Source organism: Grammomys surdaster, unplaced genomic scaffold (assembly GCF_004785775.1).
Source record: "Grammomys surdaster isolate TR1022 unplaced genomic scaffold, NIH_TR_1.0 125977, whole genome shotgun sequence".
Classification (NCBI taxonomy): Eukaryota; Metazoa; Chordata; class Mammalia; order Rodentia; family Muridae; genus Grammomys; species Grammomys surdaster.
Window position 1 is genome coordinate 2430367 of NW_021620793.1, and position 19841 is coordinate 2450207.

A 19841-nucleotide genomic window follows, 5' to 3' on the forward strand; every position below is an offset into this window, starting at 1 on the left:
CCCTCTCCCTCTCCCTCTCCTTCTCCCGTGCATGTTTGTGCCTGAGCACACTCAGGTCAAGGATGACCTGCTGCAGTTGGTCTTCTCCTTCTTCCACGTGGGTCCCAGAAATGGAACTCAGGGGTCAGGGGTCAGGGGTCAGGGATCAGGCTAGGCAGCAAGCACTTTCACCCAGTGAGCCATCTTGGTCCCTCCCTCTCTTTCCTTCTTTGTCATTTCAGACAAAGTCTCCCTCCAGTGTAGGCTGCCCACAGACTCCTGTGTAGCTGAGCATGGCCTTGAACTCCTGACCCTTCCAGTGCTTTATGGTGCAGGTGTGCTGCTTGCTTCTGTGAAGGCTGGCCTGAGGTGACTCACGTACCTGGATCCCGTCAGCAGGCTTGTTGATGTCCTCTTTGAAGATCAGCATGGTGGGGGCATAGATGTTGACGTTGTACTGCCTGGTCATCTCCTCCACACCTCTCAAGCCGACGTACACATATCCAAACGACACATAATCTTTGTATGCAAAGGCTGTCAACTGTGAGGGCAGACAGGCAGAAGTGAAATGGACAGCCTGGCATCCAGCTTAGACTACGTGGGACTCATTAATGTCAGTGGCCGGGATGAGCGGTCAGCTTGTGGAGCCCCAGGAGTCTTCCTCACCCTCAGGAATGCTAATGGTATTCTATGCACAAAAACTGAGCACGGGGAAACACAACTGATTTTCTCAAGAGATAAAACAAAACGATTATTAACCAGAAACCTTGCCTGGGTCCGTGTGTGTCCTTATGTGTGTGTACGTCCACGTCCATCCCAGCAGTAAACACCCACGGGCAGAGTAGCCTCTTCTGAAACCCTTGCAACTAAAATGGTTCACCCTTTTTCAGATTTTAGAATATTAGCATATCCATAATGAAGTATTCTTGGGGACAGGACCAAATTTAAATATAAAATCTGTATGTTTCACATACACCTTATCCGCAGTGTAAGGGTAATTGTGCACATTTTAGTGTTCCTATGTGACCTGTCACATGAGGTCAGGGGTGGACTCTCCTGATGTGGTGAGGCACTAATGGTCAAGATTTTTCTGATTTGGTATTTTTAAATTAAAGTTGCTCAAATATGTAACTTTACCAAAGGCAAGGAGGCTATGGGCTCTGACGCAGAGCTGGTGCCCACCAGGGGAATGGGCAGCTGTTCTGCAGATGCCTTACCTTGTACAGCAGCGGCACTGCTGGTGTCTGGCCGAACAGGAGGGCGTGTGGCTTATTCTCCTGCTGCCAGCCAGAGAGGAACCGCACATAATTTTTATTTGTGACCTTAAATTGGAAATAGGTTAGTTGCAATATTTAATTTTAAAAACCAACATATTCATTTTTATTCTGTGCATGAATGTTTTGCCTGCATGTATGAATGCTCACTACACATATGTCTGGTGCTCACAAAGGTCAGAAGAGGGAATCAAATTTCCTGGAACCAGAACTACAATGGTTGGGAGCTGCCATATGACTGCTGGGAACTGAACCCAGGCCTTCTGGAAGACTAGCCAGTGTTCTTAACTGCTGAGGCATCTCTTCAGTCATGATATTTAATTCTTGACAACTGCATTATACTTCTGTCAGGAGATAAATTAAGTACATATAAAGAGGTTGTTTGTAAAAATCAAAAAATGCACGCAATAATCTTTTTGCCTTTTTTGAGAAAGGGTCTATTTAGTCCTGGCTGGACTGGAACTTGCTAAGTAGACCAGGCTGGCCTGACTTCACAGAGATCTGCCGGCCTTAGCTGCTAATATTTGACAAAGCCATTAGAAGACTGTCAACAACAGATGTCATCTGTTTATAAACTCTTACAGATTAAAATTATCATCCTGCACGAAAGAAATACTGACTATATTATAAAGTGGCTTCTCAAGTTGGTTCTTTCTTGTTTGTCTTTTGGTAGAAGTACTAGAGATCGAATCCAGGGCATCTCTAAGCGGGAGCCCCACCATTAGCCCCCAGAGCGCAGTTCCAGGGAAGGCACACAACACTCGTCCTATACACACGGCCTAAGTCGGGCTGGAGAGATGCTCAGTGGATAAAGGTGTGTGCTGCCCTTACCCGAGAGGACCCAAGTCTAAAACAACAACAGCAGCAGCAGCAACATTACATATCTGTTTTGTGTCTGTGTACAGGTACACGAGCTATGTATGTACAGGTACACAAGCTACACGTGCATGTGGGGGGTCAGAGGACAACTTTCAGGAGCTGCTTCTCTGTCCACCATATGGGTGCTGGGAAATCCCATTCTGGCTGTCAGGCTTGGCAGCAAGCATCTCTGCCTTCTGAGCCAGCTTTCCAGCCCACAATAAGCTTTTACTTTTTGTTTCATTTTTAAGACAAATTCTTTCCATGTAACATCTGTCTGGAACTCTCTAAATGGTCCTGGCTAACCTCGAACCCACAGAGATTCACTTTCCTCTGCCTCCTGAGTGTGGGGATGAAAGGTGTGCACCACCATGACAGCTCCTCACTAAGCTTCTAAAGTTCCAGAAATAATATCTGTTTAATGAATCTGATGGGTTTGGTAGAGATATGATTATACTTACTTAATTCATACTTAAAAAATGTAAACTCCACTGGGCGGTGGTGGCGCATGCCTTTAATCCCAGCATTTGGGAGGCAGAGGCAGGCGGATTTCTGAGTTCGAGGCCAGCCTGGTCTACAGAGTGAGTTCCAGGACAGCCAGGGCTACACAGAGAAACCCTGTCTCGAAAAACCAAAAACCAAAACCAAAACCAAAAAACCAACCAAACAAAAAAAGTAAAATCCAAATGTAATTAATGTTTCTCAATGTAATCTGATTTTCATATTTTCTTCTTCTTTTTTTTTTTTTTTTTTCGAGACAGGGTTTCTCCGTATAGCTCTGGCCGTCCTGGAACTCACTCTGCAGACCAGGCTGGCCTCGAACTCAGAAATCCGCCTGCCTCTGCCTCCCAAGTGCTGGGATTAAAGGCGTGCGCCACCACCGCCCAACCTGATTTTCATATTTTCAAAGGACAAATTTGTGCCTATGAACAAATGTATGAGCCATAAATTCTACCACGTGATCTAACTTGGTTGTTGTTTAGTAAACAGGACTGTGGCTTCAGATCAGGTTCCTGTGCCGTCTAGAACCTGTGAGTGCTTCTTAATGGCAGTGAGCTCTCTCCAGCTCTGGATCCTGCTTTGGCAGCCAGTCTCCTCAGGCTTCTCAAATTACTTGGTGTAATGAAATGGTAGTGTCTTGGCTGCTCAGAGAGAAGACAGGGAGGTTCCAGCTGGCAGCCCTACTCTCAGGGGACACTCACCTTCTCCACCAAGTTTCCTGGAAGAAGACTCTCCACGAACTGCCGCAGGTTCTCATGAACCACTGCATTGTGGAAGAAGGAGATCTTCCCGTTGATGACTCCAAGGATGGAGGGGGTGCTGTGTGCTCCCAGGTGATGAGCCAGGCGTCTTTCGTATCCAGCATGGACAACGCCGATCCCCACCCCTGCAAAGCAAGGAAGAGCTAGCTCCATGAAGCCTCCGAGACACAGGCAGGAAGGAATGCTGACAAGTCCTTTGGAGTGGAAAACGAAACCCAACTGGGTTGGAATCAATACTTTTTATAATAGCTTGTTTAGCTTTCTTGCACTGTTAGAATTCTCGATTGGCCAGTTTGTCTATAGAACAACCTGGTAATATGTAAAAAGATTTGCAAACCTGAATGTGGGGCCACAAAGGGATGACTTCGTCTCCCCGGTAGAGCGCTGGGTTTGAGATAGCAGAAGAGCCAACAGGTGAACCATTGCCTGGTGAAGGACGGCATGTATCTCCCCACGGTCTCAGATTCCAGCCCCCCCACATGCAGCCTAAATCCTCATTAGCCTGCATCTTGCAGCCAGGTTTGGCTCAGAGTAGCTCCTCCCACAGAAGTTTCCTGTCACCATCCAGGTAGAGGGCGTGACTAACAGAGATTTCCATATTCATGATTACCTAAGGTGGGGCATAGCTGATTAAGTCATTCCTTTTCAATAAATCTCTTAAACCCAGGGACTTCACGTGTCTTCTGGGGCCTGCCGCCACCAAAGCTTCCATCCAGCCTTTGAAACTTCAGACTTTCTCCAGTAAAGCCTCTGGGACTCCGCCACCCCCCCTCCCCCCACAGGTCATTGCCGAGCAGTTCTGGGACACCCCTACTACGCATGATTTTTCCCACACCTGAATATCTCTTAAGCCTGTTATTCCTAATTTTGGGAGCAGGTCATGAGGAAATCATAAAAAAGAAAAAAAAGAAAAAAAAAAAAAAGAGGACCAGAGAGACGGCACAATAGGCAAAGGAGCTTGCTGTCCCGCCTGAGGTCCATCCTTGGAACTCTCAAGATATAAAAGAGAGAACTGACTCTGACAGGTTGTCCTCTGACCTTTGTACACTTTCTTGTGTGTACACACACACACACAAACGCAAAGTAAGTAAATGCAAAAAAGAGAGAACAATCTGTACATCATGTTCCTACCCAGAAACAAACATGTGTGAAGAACCTGAGGCCAGTGACTCTGTCAGTATCCCACCCAGCACCACAGGCCATAACTTAGCATACAAGCAAGTCACATCTCACCCGTGGGAACATACCTCCCTTTTATATATATTACTTTATTGACATACTGAACAATACAAATGTTGGACCCAGGAGACGGCTCAGTGGGTAAGTGTGCTTGCTGTACAAGATGGATCACTGGGTTTGACCCTCGATCTCATGGAAATGTGGAAGAGAATCAACTCTACACAGTTGTCTGCTGACCTGCACATGCTTGCTGTTATATGTGTATCCCCTCCAACAACCTACACACAATAAAATAAAATACAATTTTGGAGGCTGGAGAGATGGCTAAGAGTTAAGAGCACTGGCTCCACTGGGATCAAGGTTCACCTGCCAACACCACATGGTAACTGGCCGATGTCTATAACTCCATTCCTGGAGGATCAGACATCCATCCTCCAGGGCCTTCTCAGGCACTGGGCATACATGTGGTGCATGTACCTGCTGGACTAGGCATGATGGCACACACCTTTAATCCCAGCACTAGGAGGCAGAGGTAGGTAGAGCTCAGTGAGTTTGAGGCCAGCCTGGTCTACATATCAAGTTCCATGCCAGTCAAGGCTATATAGAGAAACTCTGTGTCTTAGTCACTGTGCAATTGCTGTGAAGAGACACCATGACTACAGCAACTCTTATAAAAGAAAGTATTCAGTTGGGACTTGCTTACAGTTTCAGAGGTTTAGTCCATTGTAACCACAGCAGGTTCACGGCAGCAGCAGACAGAAGGAGTGCAGAAGTGGCTGAGAGTTTTACATTGGAGTCTGGAGGCAGCAGGAAGAGGGAGCCACTGGGGCTGGCTTGGGGTTTTGAAACCTTCACCCCTAGTGATGGACCTCTTCCAACAAAACTACACCTATTCTAACAAGGCCATACCTAATCCTTCTCAAGAACTGACACTCTCATGACTAAGCATTTAAATATATATAAGCCTATGGGTGGCATTCTTACTCAAACCACCACAACCTGTTTCAAACAATAAAACCCAGATATACGTTCAGGCAAAATATCCATTCACATAATTTAAAAGAACTCTAAAAATACAGTAGCTTTTTTTTCTTTGACTTTCTCTTCTTCCTCCTCCTCCTCTTCTTCCTCTTCTTCTTATTCCTCCTCCTCCTCTTCTACTTTCTTTTTGTTGAGACAGGACCTCACTTTACAACCTTGGCTGGCCTGAAATTTTATGATGTGGACCAAGCTGGCCTCAAACTGATAAAGATCTACCCGGTTTTGCCTCCTGAGTACTGGGACTAAAAGTATGTGCCATCAGTATAGCTACAAATTCTTTACAAAGTACAAGAAGGGGCTAGGGCCTAGTTATCCTTGAGTACGAGCATGGCAGAACCAAGAGAGACCTTGCCTTAAAACCAGGTGTGAAAGAAGAACTGAGCCCCTAAACTGGTTCTCTTATCTCCACACAGTGCTGCTTTGGCAGTCCACGTACACACAATACACACACACAGTTTACAAAGTGGACACTCTCCACTCCAGTTAGCATCGTTCAGGAGCCCACAAACGGCTGAGCTCTGTGGGTAGCGTGGTATCCATCTGCTCACTCGGTTTCTGTGTATGCACGAGGACAATGCAATGTAGGTGGCCTGACACTCTTTTCACCTGCTACTTGTCTCACTGAATCCTGGGTCCTCTCTTGCTCTCTCATTTAACTGGTATGCCTGCAGGGCCAGCTACTGCCCCACGTGCAAGATTCACTGCCAACATGGAGAACGTTTTGGTGTCTGGTAGGCTTGGAAGTGTCAGGCTCCTGACACTGAACTCCTAGCCTCCTCCCAAGGAAGCTCCAACGTTGCCTTTGTCCTTCCAAATATGGCAGCTCCACTCCTCCCATTATGCAGTCCAAACGACAGACAGCACTTCTCCTCCGTCCCTCACACCCACGTACAATCTGCCAGCAAGCCTCCTGGTTCTCTCTTCAGAAGATGCCAGTGCAGCAGCTTTTACCTCTCTCAGAGTCCTCATCTTCCTTCTCCACCCATCTCACTACGTAGCCAAGGATAACCCTGAACACCCTGATCCTCTTGCTTCTGGCTCCCCAGGCTCCTGGATCGCACAGAGGTGTGCACCTCAGCACTCAGCTTCTTCATCCTCTTGGCTGGCTCCTGCAGTGGCCTCCTAAGTGGTCTTTCCTGTTGCAGTCTGTTCTTTACATAGGACCAGATTGTTCCTTCTAAATGAATCATACTACTCTGACCAAACCTGCAAAGTACTCATCCACTGGGGATGACACCACAGTCTACAAAAAGGACAGCAGGACTCTGCAGTGGGGACCTGCTCCTGTCTCCCCTTTCTTGCTCCTTGTACTTAGCTTGCTCCAGCCCCAGCACTCTTGGTCATCTGTGTCAATGCAGGGATGCTCCAGCGTTGGGGTCTTGGCCTTGGCACACTGGTGTCTCTGCAACCTTCTCTGACGTCATGTCCTTCTCGGGAGGCTAACGTCAGCCCACATTAGGGCTGTGCTGCCCACACACTGCATCCCCTGTCTCCCACTTACATTGCTTGTCCACAGCTGTTTACTGTTTGCACAGTGGTCTCAGTGGACTGCATCCAAGGTCTGAGCCTACTGAGCACATGCTGTCACTCAGTGTACCCCATGGCTGCTCCATCCTCTAGCACAGCACCCACAAACCTCTTTCTGCTCATTATTTATAGGCCTTCCTCTTCTAGAAAGAAGGTGCCAAGGAAGAGAGGGATCCTGGTGTACTGTCAGCATCAGAACAGAGCTGGGCACTTAGTAGGTGCACAATCAAATAGGGCCATCTGACTATTTGACTAATCCTTTCTTCCTTTTCCTTTTTTTTTTTCTCAAGACAGTGTTTGTGTAACAGCCCTGGCTGTCCTGGAACTCTCTCTGTAGGTCAGGCTGGCCTCGAACTCACAGAGATCTGCCTGCCTCTGTCTCCTGAGTGTTGGGGTAAAGGTGTGAACCACTACCCAGCTAACCAATTCTTTCTTACACAGTGAAGCTGTGCAGAAGACAGGAAAAGGCAACTGCTTTCCTAGTGTCACATTTGACACGTTAACACTCTACTCGTGTGTGTCTGTGCATGTGTGTGTGCATGTGTGTATGTGTGTGTGCGCGAGTGTGTAGGGCAGAGGTCAACCCTCTGCCATTCCTCAGGTGTCATGCACCTTAGTTTTGGAGTCAGTGTTCCTCTCTTGGCTTAGAACCTGCTGATTAGGCTAGGATGAACGGCCAGCCAGCCTCAGGACCACCTGTCTCTGCACTCCACCTTGGCATATGTCATGGCACCCACACTTGTGTGTGTGCATGTGTATGTGTACTGTGTGGTATACATATGTGTGTGATAACCAACACTTGTACACAAGGTGGATGCTGGGTGTCTCTCTCTAAAGCTCTTCATCCAATTGCATATTGTTATTATTGTTGGTGGTGTGTGTACATATGTGTGCATACTCATTACGTATTATTATTATTGTTGGTGTGTGTACATACGTGTGCATATTCATGAGCATCTCACGGAATGATGGTTGAGATAAAAGAATAGCTTTTGCCAGGTGTGGTGGCACACACCTTTCACCCTAGCACATGGGAGGGAGAAGCAGGCAGATTTCTGTGAGTTTGAGGCCAGTCTGATCTAGATAGCAAGTTTCAGGACAGCCAGGGCTACATAGACAGATCCTGTCTCATTAATACAAACAATCACAAAAACAGAGATAGGAGACAATCAGGGCTGAGTTCCAATTCCCCTCCCTTCAAACCACCAGTCTGTGGTCTCCCAGACCAGCCCTCTAATACTGCTCCCATCTCACGGGTCCCAGGCAGTTCTTCATGACCTCTCTTTATCCCTGAGCCCTACAGGTTCCTTTTGACAGGAGCAATGGGTTGCTTTGGCATGGTAACAGACCACTATAGACCATACCAACTTCTCCTCTTGAAGATCTGGAGACAGTGAGTCCAATTTATCCTACAGGGCTGAGTCATTGTGTCAGCAGGGCTGGCTTCCTTTGTAAGCTGCAGGGAAAGTCCACCTGGACTCTTTCCAGCTCCCGTGATTGCCTGCATCTCTGACCTTGTGGTCCCTCCCTCCTCTGTGTTCACATCTTTCGACTTCTGCTGCCAACCTGATGATCAGAGTTCCATGCCCAGATACCACAGGTGGAAGGAGAGACCAGAGCCAACCTCTGACCTCCATGTGTGCTGGGTGTGTGCTCACATGCATACACACGTGCGACATCAGAATGTGAGCTATGACATGTAATGTGGCCCTCTGTCCTAAAGTGCACAGAGGTTTAGCATCACACTGCTCCCAGATCAGTTCCCCTTACACTCTACCACAGCACAAGACACAGCTACACTTCATGACTGAGAAGCTATCAAGTCAGTGACTTTTGCCCCATCTCCATCTCCCTGAGCATTGTACACCGAGAGCAAACAACCTCCCAGTGCCTTCACTACACTGCATGGTAGTACTCCCAGCTTCTTCCAAGAGCAACGGTATCCAGGCTCAGGGTCATATTTGGCCAAAGCTGAATACCCTCCTGCTTCTACACAGCACACCAAAGATTTATTTGGAACAAATGGCCCAACAATTTCCATAAGTCTACTCTTTTCAGAGAACTTAAGAAAAGGAATCAAAAGAAAAGAAGAGAAAAAGAAAAGGAAAGAAAAGAGTCAGGTATACTGGTATAGGCCTTTGAGAAAGTAGTCTGGAAAGATAGCTCAGTGAGTAAAAGCACACCTTGCTCTTGCAGAGGATCTGAGTTCAATTCCCAGGACCCACATGGTGGCTCACAACCTTCTGTAACTCCAGTTCCAGGGGACCCTATACCCTCTTCTGACCTTCTCAGGCACTAGCCATCTGAATGATGTACAAACATACATGTAGGCAAAACATTCATACACATTTAAAAAGGAAAGAAAAAGAAAAGTAGCTTAGCCGGGTGGTGGTGGCACACGCCTTTAATCCCAGCACTTGGGAGGCAGAGGCCAGAGGATCTCTGAGTTTGAGGCCAGCCTGGTCTACAGAGTGAGTTCCAGGACAGCCAGGGCTACACAGAGAAACCCTGTCTCAAAAAAAACAAAAAGAGAAAAAAAAAAGAAAAAGAAAAGAAAAAGAAAAGTAGCTTAATATACCTCTTCCCTCCATAAACACCACCTGAAAATCAGTCACTATGGACTTGGGGAGAGAAAGCACAGCGGTTGCTCCCTCTCTCCAACACCCATGACATTCAAGAATGACGGGCTGCAGATGTGCCTCTGCAGTTAAAAGAGCACTTGTTGCTCTTGCAGAAGACCTGGTCAGTTCTGAAAACCCATAGAGCAGCTTAGAACTACGTCTAATGCCAGCTCCTGGGGATGCATGCTCTTTTCTGGTCTCCATGGGCACCGCTTGCATGCAGTGTATGTACATATATGTATTTATGTACATACATGTGGGTGAATATGCATATACATAAAACATATAAATCTTAAAAAGAAAAAAAGGGTCACCTTCTATTTAAGTGTGTCCTAATGGAATGACTTACCCAGTCCTTCCAGTTCCTGGACCACTTCTTTCCAGACAGGCTCAATATGGATACAGCTAAAGCACCAATCAGACGTGATCTTAATGAGGTAGGGCTTTTTGAAGCTATCGGGAACCACTTCATTCACGTAGTGTGAAAAGTGCAGCAAGTACTTCTCATCGATGGAGTCCCGCCGCTCCGAGTTGAAGGGGAAGTGAAAAAAGGACTCATCAAAATAGAAGTTCTCATGGAAATGGCGGAAGCGATACTCGCGCTGCTGCTTCTGATAGCCTTGGTTCTCATCGGCATCACCATAGTGGTCGTAGTTTGTCCTCTTTTCCTCATTGGACAGAATCTGTAAGGAAGAAGAACAGAAGGAGTCCAAAGGGCGAGGTAGGTGGCTTACAAAAAGGGCTTTCCTTCCTCACCGCTTTCCCTTCAGGACTGAGGACTGAAGCCAGGCCGTGCACACTTGGCAAAGCCTTAACCACTGAGCTGCACTCCAGCCCTAAATGGCTTTCCTGTAAACAACCTGAAAGATGGAAGCATATTTCTCAGAAATGTCTAGTAGGGACGCTAGGTTCAACTTCCAGGAAGGTTGAGGGGCTGGGAAGGAAGGGAAGGAGAGACTTACTACGACCTAACCATTCGTAATCCACAAGGCAGGAGAGCCAACTCAGGCAAGTGTTCCTCTGACCTCTACATGAGCACTATGGCACATGTATGCCCAGAAAGTACACACATACACAGAGTGAACACGTTCATCTCCAACTCCCTAACAGAGACATTAAAACTCCCGGAGTTCATTTGGTGAGATCGGCACCCTCATGTTGACATCAAAGCTGTCAACCATCCCAGTAAACACCAGATCAGATCTGACATAGGACATCACCAGGATCCATCATAGAACATTACCCTGTCTGCACCACTGGAGATAAAAATCATTTGGACCATGGTACGGTAACCATGAACATCAAAACGTAACCAAAATATAGTCTAAGGCCTTATGCATGAGCTGACCTCGGCTTTCGCTTTTATGCTTATTTCATGTCTGTCAGAACAGAGGGGTGGAGGCCAGAGGACACCTTTAGGAGTCAGTTCTCTCCTTCCACCACAGGGCCTGGGGTTGAACACAGGCCTTTGGGCTGGCCAGCAGGTGCCCTTACCCACTGATCTGTCTCACCAGCATCTTTGCTTTATTGAAATCTAGCTTTGAGTCATCTTTTTAGGGTGATGAGTTACTGTCTGCTGAAACACATTACCCTAACAAATCGGGCAGCCAGGGGCCCACTGCTTATGCGTATCCTAGGCTGTGCTTTGTAAGCTGACATGTTGAAGCCTTACCAAAAATCTTGTGTTTTAGTTATTTGTAACCTTGTGTAACCAGGCATACTGGTGTGAGATTCTTTAGCCTGTGCCTCTACAATCAGGACAGACATCTGTCAGGGTAAGTGCACAATTCTTATTAAAGCTTTCAAAGTGGGCTGGGTTTTCCAGGAGCAACAGTGTTTAGGCACTTGCTTCTTACATGTGGGGTCGGAGGGGCAGAGATATTTTCTCTAACATTATGAAGAAATGGGCTGCCTGTGGAGAACGTGCGCTGCTGAGGTGATGTCACAGAACTCGTCAGCTTGGGCCTGCTTTCCCTTTGCTCTGTGTATGCATTTGTATTTCTGTTTGCATGTGAGCCCACGTGTTTGTGGAGAGCCAAGGCCAGTGTCAGGAGTTTTGCTCAGTCACCCTCCACCTTACTGTTTGAAGCAGAGTCTCTCAACTTAACCAGGAGCTCTCGGGTAAGGCTGGTCTAGCTCGGCAGCTTGACCAGGGAGCCTCGCTCAGCCTGTGAGCATTGACGTAGGTGGCATCTGTGTGGGTTCTGCAGATCCATCCGAACAGTGCACCTCCTGCTTGCATGGCTGAGGTCCTGAGCCATCTCCAGCCCCTCCACCCCATTTTTTAGGAGCTAACGGAGGGAGGCCCAGAAGCAGCCAACACTGTACCTCGTAAGCCTTGCTGATCTGAATGAACCTGTCCTCTGCTCCAGGGTCTTTGTTTTTGTCAGGATGCCTGAAACACAGAGGCAGCCATGAGAATGTTTTACACACAGCCGTTTTATAACCTCACACAACATCAGCAGTGAGGAGAAGGCTGTTTGCTGAGGACCGTTTCCTAAAATAAATGTAGAAACAATCAGTTCTTCACACGACCATAAAAACAAACAAACAAAACAAAAAAACAACTTTAACACAGGCAATCTCCTCTCAGGATGCTCGAGCTGGGCACATTCCCAACGCATCAGAGAACACCACAGCCTGCTGCTGAGGAAAGGTGACACACACGCGCACTGTCATCCTCTTTCCAAGCATGACTCACTCTGGCTCAGGCTACATCAGTTATTCCTGCTGACCCGGCTGGAGTGCTCCCTCCCTGTGTGAGTGCATCCTGCAGGGGCTTGACTTGGCTTAGTTCTGTTTTCCTGAACGCAGGCAGCACAGGCAGCAGCGGGTGTAGGCAAAGCTTCAGCGTGAGGTGATGCCTGCTCTCATTCTCGGGTCAGAATCCTGCCCTGCTGACCCACTCCGCCTCTGACTGGCTACTTTTCCCCACATATGGGTAACAATTTCAAGGCCACGTGTGACCCTAGCTGGCACTTGCTGTTCCTGTGTGAAGCACTTCATTCTGTATCTTTTCATGTTGATAGTCATGTTGTCTTTGGGAACTAAGACTGTTTTCTGAGACTGGCTCTCAGTACCCAGGGCTGGCTTTAAACTCCAGAGCTTCCTGTGTCTACCTCAAAGTGTAGAACTGCAGGTCGGCACCTCCTCCCACTGGCAGTTCTAGACATTTTCTGGAGAGCAGGGATGAGCCACATTTGCTTCCTTGCTGCCCCCTAAGACTGAAGCCAGACTTTCACAAAGGCTTCCAATGGTCATGGTATGAAGAGACTGTGTCTATTTGACACAGAGGCTCAGTGTAGAGCTCAGGCTGGCTTCACTCTTCACCCTTGCCTCAGCACTGTGAGAGCTGGAACCACAGGCCTGTTCTACCATTCCCAGCCCCATTTATTCTTTGCTGTCCTTTTGAGGTAGGTCCCTCTACGTAGCCCTGGATGTCCTGAAATTCTTTGTGGATGAAGCTGGCCTCAAACTCACAGAGATCCTCCTGCTTCTGCCCCCAGAGTACTGGGACTAAAGGCATGTACCACCGGGCCTCACCCCATTTACAATGCAGATAATTGCTTATGCCAACCTTAGGAAATTTCTTCTAGCAAACACTCTGGGAAGGAAAACAATTCACAGGGATGGAGGGACATTCAGCCCTGACTGCTCTCCCAGAGGTCCTGAGTTCAGTTCCCAGTAATCACACGGTGGCTCACAACCATCTCTAATGGGATCTGATGCACTGTTCTGAAGACAGCTACTGTGTACCCATACACATAAAGTAAATAAATAAATCTTAAAAAAAAAAGGAAAAAAAGAAAAACAATTCACAGAGAAGTAGAAAAGACCAACAATACACCAAATGCACTGAAGTAAAAAACATCGACAAGTCACTAAACTCATCAGAGCAGGATGTCTGAGTGGGCTTTATCCCCACTCTATTCTCTCTAAAAACGAGGAACTTCAGACGGCTTGAGCTTGGATACCACCCTGCCCCTAACCACTGCATCCTTGCCATAAATATGAGTAACGTTAAAAAACAAACATCAGGTAGGCACACCAAATACAACAGGACTTTAGGGGATGGGGCCCAAAGTGTGTTTCCGACTAAAATATAAGCTTTCACTATTCAAACTCAGGTCAGCGATGAGCGGATCCAGTGTGCACGCCTCCAGATGATGACCAAGCTGGAGGTGCTGCAGAGGGCAGGAAGGGAGGAGGGGCTTCGCAGGAGACGGAGGCAGAGGGTCGGTGGCAGCTAGGTAGGACAGGTTAGCTGAGAACTCAGGGGGCACCCAACAGTTTGAGCTGCTAAGGAGAGCTTTCCTGAAGGAGGAAGACCTCTCCAAGTTGCAAATATGCGGAGAAGGGAAGTTCAGCCCTAGGTGAGTACCGTCCAGTGCTGTGTTCAGGGAATGAGACAGATTCAGATGAGAAAGTTTGCCATATGCCGACAAACTTTCCATTTCAAAGTGAAGAAAATACTGTGTATGGGCTCAACCGACTCTCATTGTGACCTCATAAAAATGAAGATGAAAGAAGTGACTGTCCTCAGCTGAGAGTGATCAGGACGGATGTCCTTTGGCTGAGCAAACCGTTTTACCAGTCTGCTTCTCCTAAAGGCCCTTGGTACTTTGCTAACACAGATGGCAAACCCGTGAGGAGACGTAATTCATGAGCCAGAAATACAGTTTTCCTGACAGAAAACCCAGTCATTTCACACGGTTTTACCAGGCAGTTTTTGGTGAGGTCTAGGAAACACTCAGGAAAGCACTTGAGAAAATATGGTTCAAGTGCTAACCTTTTCTCTCTGCTATGCCTCATTCTGGAAGTCAAGCGGGGCTCTAAAGCCATTTTCAATGTTATTGTGAAACCACCCAGAGGGGACACAGACTAAAGCAAGTGAGAAAACACTGCGTGGGCCCAAACAGTAAAAAACGGGAAGATGGTACATTACACAGGTGAAAATAGGAATTCAATGCACAAAGTCAATATTATTCATTTGTACAGTTATGAATTACTCCAAGAGACTCCAGCAGGAAGACAAGGGCATGTAGCCAACAGTGAATACCCCTTAAAACTTGAGACATAAAGGTCACAGCTGTCCGCTGAAGGAGTCCCATATCCTTAAGCTACTGTTCTAGATACCTTGTGCAAAGAAGGCTGTTAGTTATGAACTAACCACAAATTGTCATTTGCTTTAAGTACAGAGAGGCAGGGACCTAAAATATGACTGAAAGCCAATTTGGCAGAGAACTGCTGGAAAGAGGCCATGCATTATTCGACATGGTGTTTCCAGCATCCAATTCTAGATTCCTCATGATAGGAGTAGAGCCCCAGATATTATTCATAAGGTTCTTTGTACCTTTTACCTTTACCACAATTAGCTTAAAATCAAGCTACATCGGCTCATCGAGGAACAATCTTGTCAGCCAGAGCCATGAAGGTTACAGATTCTTTGCGTTAGGCAGCTTTGTGGCTGTCCAACTTGACACTACTTTGTGCCAAAGCATGAACCAGTTCACTTTTACTCATGTGCAGACAGGCAAGTGATTGCAAAGTCAAGGCCAACAGGAACCGACTGACGGCGTGGGAACAAACTGTGGGCGTGAGGGGCAAGCGGGGTTGCCAACTCTGTGATTTGACTCCCCATCTTAAATCAGGTTGAAGTATCTCTTTCAAGGGTTAGTCAACCGGGTACAATGAGACCCAGAAGCTGGAGGTGAACCTGCAGTCGATACTCGATAATGGTCCTCCAGCTCTCTCTCTCTCTGCAGCTGCTCAACACCTGCCCTTTGGCTGAAGCTGTACTGGGAGAAGTTTGCCCAAAGAAAATTTAACACTAACTGTTCCCTAGTAATCATAATCCTGATAACAGGTCAACTTGTGAGTGCTCTCATGAGCATACCTAGCACTCAAGAGGCAGGGGGATCGCTGTGAGTTCAGGGCTAGTCTGGTCCACACAGTAAGTTCTAGGCCTGGCAGAGCCACACACTAAGACTTCTGTCTCAAAAAGTTCTGTAATTCTCTTAAAATGTCTTTAAAAAGTAATACACTTGCTTCTTGAATCTCTTAAAATTGGAAGCCAAAAGTACGTATTCTAGACTTTTGTTGTTGTTTGTTTTTTCGAGACAGGGTTTCTCTGTGTAGCCCTGGCTGTCCTGGAGCTCACTCTGTAGACCAGGCTGGCCTCGAACTCAGAAATCCGCCTGCCTCTGCCTCCCAAGTGCTGGGATTAAAGGCGTGTGCCACCGTTGCTTGGCTCTAGACAGTTTTAAAAGTTTAGAGATTCAGAGAACAGAACTGTATGCTCCCTGTAGCATTTATACCCATCAAGAATTGCTTTCTAGGGGCTGGAGAGATGGCTCAGTGGTTAAGAGCACTTGCTGCTCTTCCAGAGGACCAAGGTTTAGTTCCATTACCTGTATCAGGCAATTCCCGACTCCCCGTAACTCCATCTCCAGCACGGTTAGCAGGCTCTTTTGAGATATACACATAGTTAAAGATAAAATAGTACCAAAAAAAAAAAAAAACCAAAAAACAAAAAACCAAAACAAAAAAGCTGGGTGGTGGCAGCACACACCTTTAAATCTCGGCATTAGGGAGGAGAGATGGGTGAATCTCTGAGTTCAAGGCCAGGCTGGTCTACATACAAAGTGAGTTCTAGGACAGCCAGAGCTACACAGAGAAACAACCCTCCCCCCACACACAGACAAACTCTCTCACACATACTCTCTCTCAAACAGAAAGGAAAAAAATGTTTAAACCCCAGAATTCCTTACAAAACCCACCAGGGCAGTTCATTACTGCTTAGCACCTTGCTTAATTGCCAGTGGTTCTCAACCTTCCTAACCTGTGACCTTTAACACAGATACTCATGGTGTGACACCCCCCCCAACCATCAAGTTACTTTTGCTACTGTTATGAACTGTAACGTAAACATCTGTTTTCTGATGGTCTTAGGTGACCCCTGGGAGGGTTGTTTGACCCCCAAAGGGGTTGTGACTCACAGGTGGAGAACTACTGTTCTAGTGGTACGGAACTTGCCCAGGCTGACCTCAAATAAGGGTAGGTGATGAGCCTCCTGCCTCTGCCACCAAAGTGCTGGGATCATAAGTGTAGGGTCTCCTGTACACTTCCTTTTTTTAAAAATCAAGTTACTTCTTACTTAGACATTAAACATCCTAAAAGTATCTAAGAGAATGCTCTAAGCTATAGTATTCCTGAAGGGTTGTGTGCCAAAGTAAACACAGACTTTGGACCACTAAAAAAGATGGAACACAGACCGTTAGCTGACCCTCAAAACTCTAGACAGGTCTACAAATACACACAACACAGAACAGACAAGTCTTCCTTATTTGAGGCATCAGCCAACTGCTGACTGCTCAGCAGATGTTAAACTTTCGTTCTTGGTTTCACCTACCATTCCCGAGCGAGCTTCTTATATGCCTTTTTAATGTCAGCCTGGCTGGCTGTGCGGCTGACTCCTAGGACTCTGTACGGGTCAAAATCCAACGCAGACAGGCTTTGCAGGATCAGAACCAGAACTACCAAGAATTGCCAGGAAACGACCAACCTTTTCAATTCCATCTCTCTTCCTTCCCAGAGCTGAAATGATTAAGAGGTAGTTTTAAGTTCAAGAGACAGGAAACTAAATGGTCTCTCTCTCTTTTTTTTTTTTTTTGATAGGGAATAAAGATGTTCAGATGAGAACTAAACAGATTTTTAAAAAGAGAATGTGTCAATCTAGTTGACCGCCTCTTAAAAGAAATATGACCACTATTTTTGAATATCATACATAAGAACTATTATAAATTTAAAAAAAAAAGACAAGCCATAATAGATTAGAAAAGCCCTTTTAAAATGACTGAAAACAAACGCTCTGAAATAAGCGGTGACTACGAGAATATATTTAGGATATCCAGGAGACGAGATCTCAAATGCACCATTTCATCTATCATAATAATAAACTTAAAATAATTGGCTTCAGAGTAGCTAAGAACGTGTCAAACTAGCTCGCGAATTTATCATGATTTATCATGTACTAAATTACATTCTGGAATCATTGTGGCAATCCTAGGCACTAAATAGACATTAAACTAAAACACCTTAAAAATAACTGCCCAGTAATATTCAGAAGCCTGCTCTTATTATTAGTTTTTTTTTTTTTTTTAACCACATTCATTCAAACAAGAAAATGGGAAGCTGGTCTTTAATCCAGTTAGCAATTTGGTTATTGACCACGGAAACTTCAGATATGAAGAAGTGGTTAAAGAAAGAATTTAGTTTTCGATCTAAAGAGAACACGAAAGACTTGAAGAATAAGCATGGCTTTAAAATGTTTTAACTACCTCAGCTGAGGGGCTGGATTCAGTGTGGGTTTTGGAATAATCCTGGCTGGTTGATAAGGAGATAGCATGGACCCAGAGACACGCTCCCGCACACACAGGGCGCTATGATCTTTTATACTATATACGCCGTTTCCATGGGTCACATTTATCTTGACCTCACAGTGTTAAGTAAAGTTCAGTGGCTGACACCTTACTCAGGGGGGTGGATTTTGCAAGACATAAACCCTGCTTGGGAGTCTGTAAAGACAGTTGACTACTGCTTAGAGCTGCACACATGCTAAGTAAAAATCCACAAGCAAGCCAGTTTCTCTTTTAAGACAACCTGTTCTGAGGTACTAGCCAAGCTCACCCAGATAGGGGAATCAGATTGCAGGGGGAAGTGGGTTGTCCACCACCATTCTAGGACCTAAACCTGTGTTCTTGCTGACACGGTGTGACTGAACACCAGCACCTAGCAGGATCTTCATGGGCAAGGGTGGGCTTCAATAAAGTGGGTAAGGGGTTTACTAAGCAGAATACACAAGCAGGGTGGGTGAAGTATCTGCGGGAGTGGGTGAGGTGGGGACAATTTTTGGCTGACGTTCTCCAGTTCCAGGGGGCTGGCCACAGAAAAGGGGACGCACTGGCCAACAGGTAGCCCTCGGCATCCCCAAGCGCAGGTGGCGGAGGATCCCCAGATGTTCCGCAGGACCAAGTCCCGACTCCGGCGCCCGCCCGGGTCGCGACCTTCCGGGAGGCGGCCCCCTCCCCCGCCGCCCCGGTTCCTGTCGGCTCCCGGGTCCCCCCGGGCCCAGCGCGGGCTGAGGTCGCGGAGGATCTGACGGGAGATCCCCCAGCCTGCAGGACCCCGCCGTGTTCGCGCGTCACGCCGAGAAGGAGTTACCGGGAAAGGGCACCGGCCCAACCGGCCGCAGCGTCCGTGCTTCAGTGAATCCGCCGGGGCCGGCGCTTCCAGTCCACACCAGAGCACCTGGGGAGGGGAAAGAGGCGGGGCCCAGGCCCGGGGCAGTCACGTGTCACTTAAAGACACCGCGCCTGCAATGCGCGCACAGACCGGGTTTAGGCCGCACACTCGGCGAATCTATTTTGGCCCTGGCGTTCACCGTAGGCACGTGGATCGGGCGCGGTTGCTATAGGAACGGAGAGCGCTCTCTGGCTGGGTCTGAAAGCTTGATCTTGACCAGCGAGGCCAGAACGTGCCTTCTAGCGAGGCGGAGTCGCTATGCATCACGGGATACCAGGAAGACCTCCGGGAACCGGGGAGGGGTTTCCATTGGTTGCCAGAAGATGGCCCACATCTAGCAACTGTTGCTAGGACGGGGACGCAGTCGCTGGTCCCAGTTCACTTTGACCCTATTCATAGAATCCTAGAGCGTCAGAGCTTGCGCCGGCCTTAGGGATTCTTCTTAGTTCAACCTCTTCATATACTGAAGTTCGGAGAGAGCCAAAGACTTGCCCAAAGCTTAGAATCCAAGATTCCAAATTCTGTATATCAACCCAAGAATGTTCTAGACTGGGATTTAGACAAGAACTGGGGGAAGAGGGCGTGGTGAATAAAGCTGACTTTTTTTTTTTTTTTGCGCCCGCGACCAAGGGCTTTGGGATATATTTTCTATTCCATGCCTCATGTTGAATGAGTTCTTGTGTAATTGGTTGCTTTTTATCACTTACTTAGCATACTGTTTTTATTGTTTGTTTTTGAGACAGGGTCTCACTGTGTAACCATCGCTGGCCTGGAGCTTGCTTAGTGAACCAGGGTGG

At 47.1% G+C, this 19841-nt stretch overlaps 1 protein-coding gene across 1 annotated transcript in view; it reads right to left on the reverse strand.

Moving 5' to 3' along the window:
• Dnajc16 (DnaJ heat shock protein family (Hsp40) member C16) overlaps positions 1-18993 on the reverse strand; it is a 27025-nt gene extending 8032 nt beyond the window's left edge. The window contains exons 1-7 of the mRNA XM_028754007.1: positions 18964-18993; positions 17153-17337; positions 12070-12136; positions 10091-10424; positions 3314-3498; positions 1197-1301; positions 362-520 (exon numbers count right to left, since the gene is read on the reverse strand). Of these exons, the coding sequence (XP_028609840.1) occupies positions 362-520; positions 1197-1301; positions 3314-3498; positions 10091-10424; positions 12070-12136; positions 17153-17319 (1017 nt within the window). The 5' untranslated portion in view covers positions 17320-17337; positions 18964-18993. The remainder of the gene's footprint in view (positions 1-361; positions 521-1196; positions 1302-3313; positions 3499-10090; positions 10425-12069; positions 12137-17152; positions 17338-18963) is intronic.
• Positions 18994-19841: the final 848 nt, after the last annotated feature.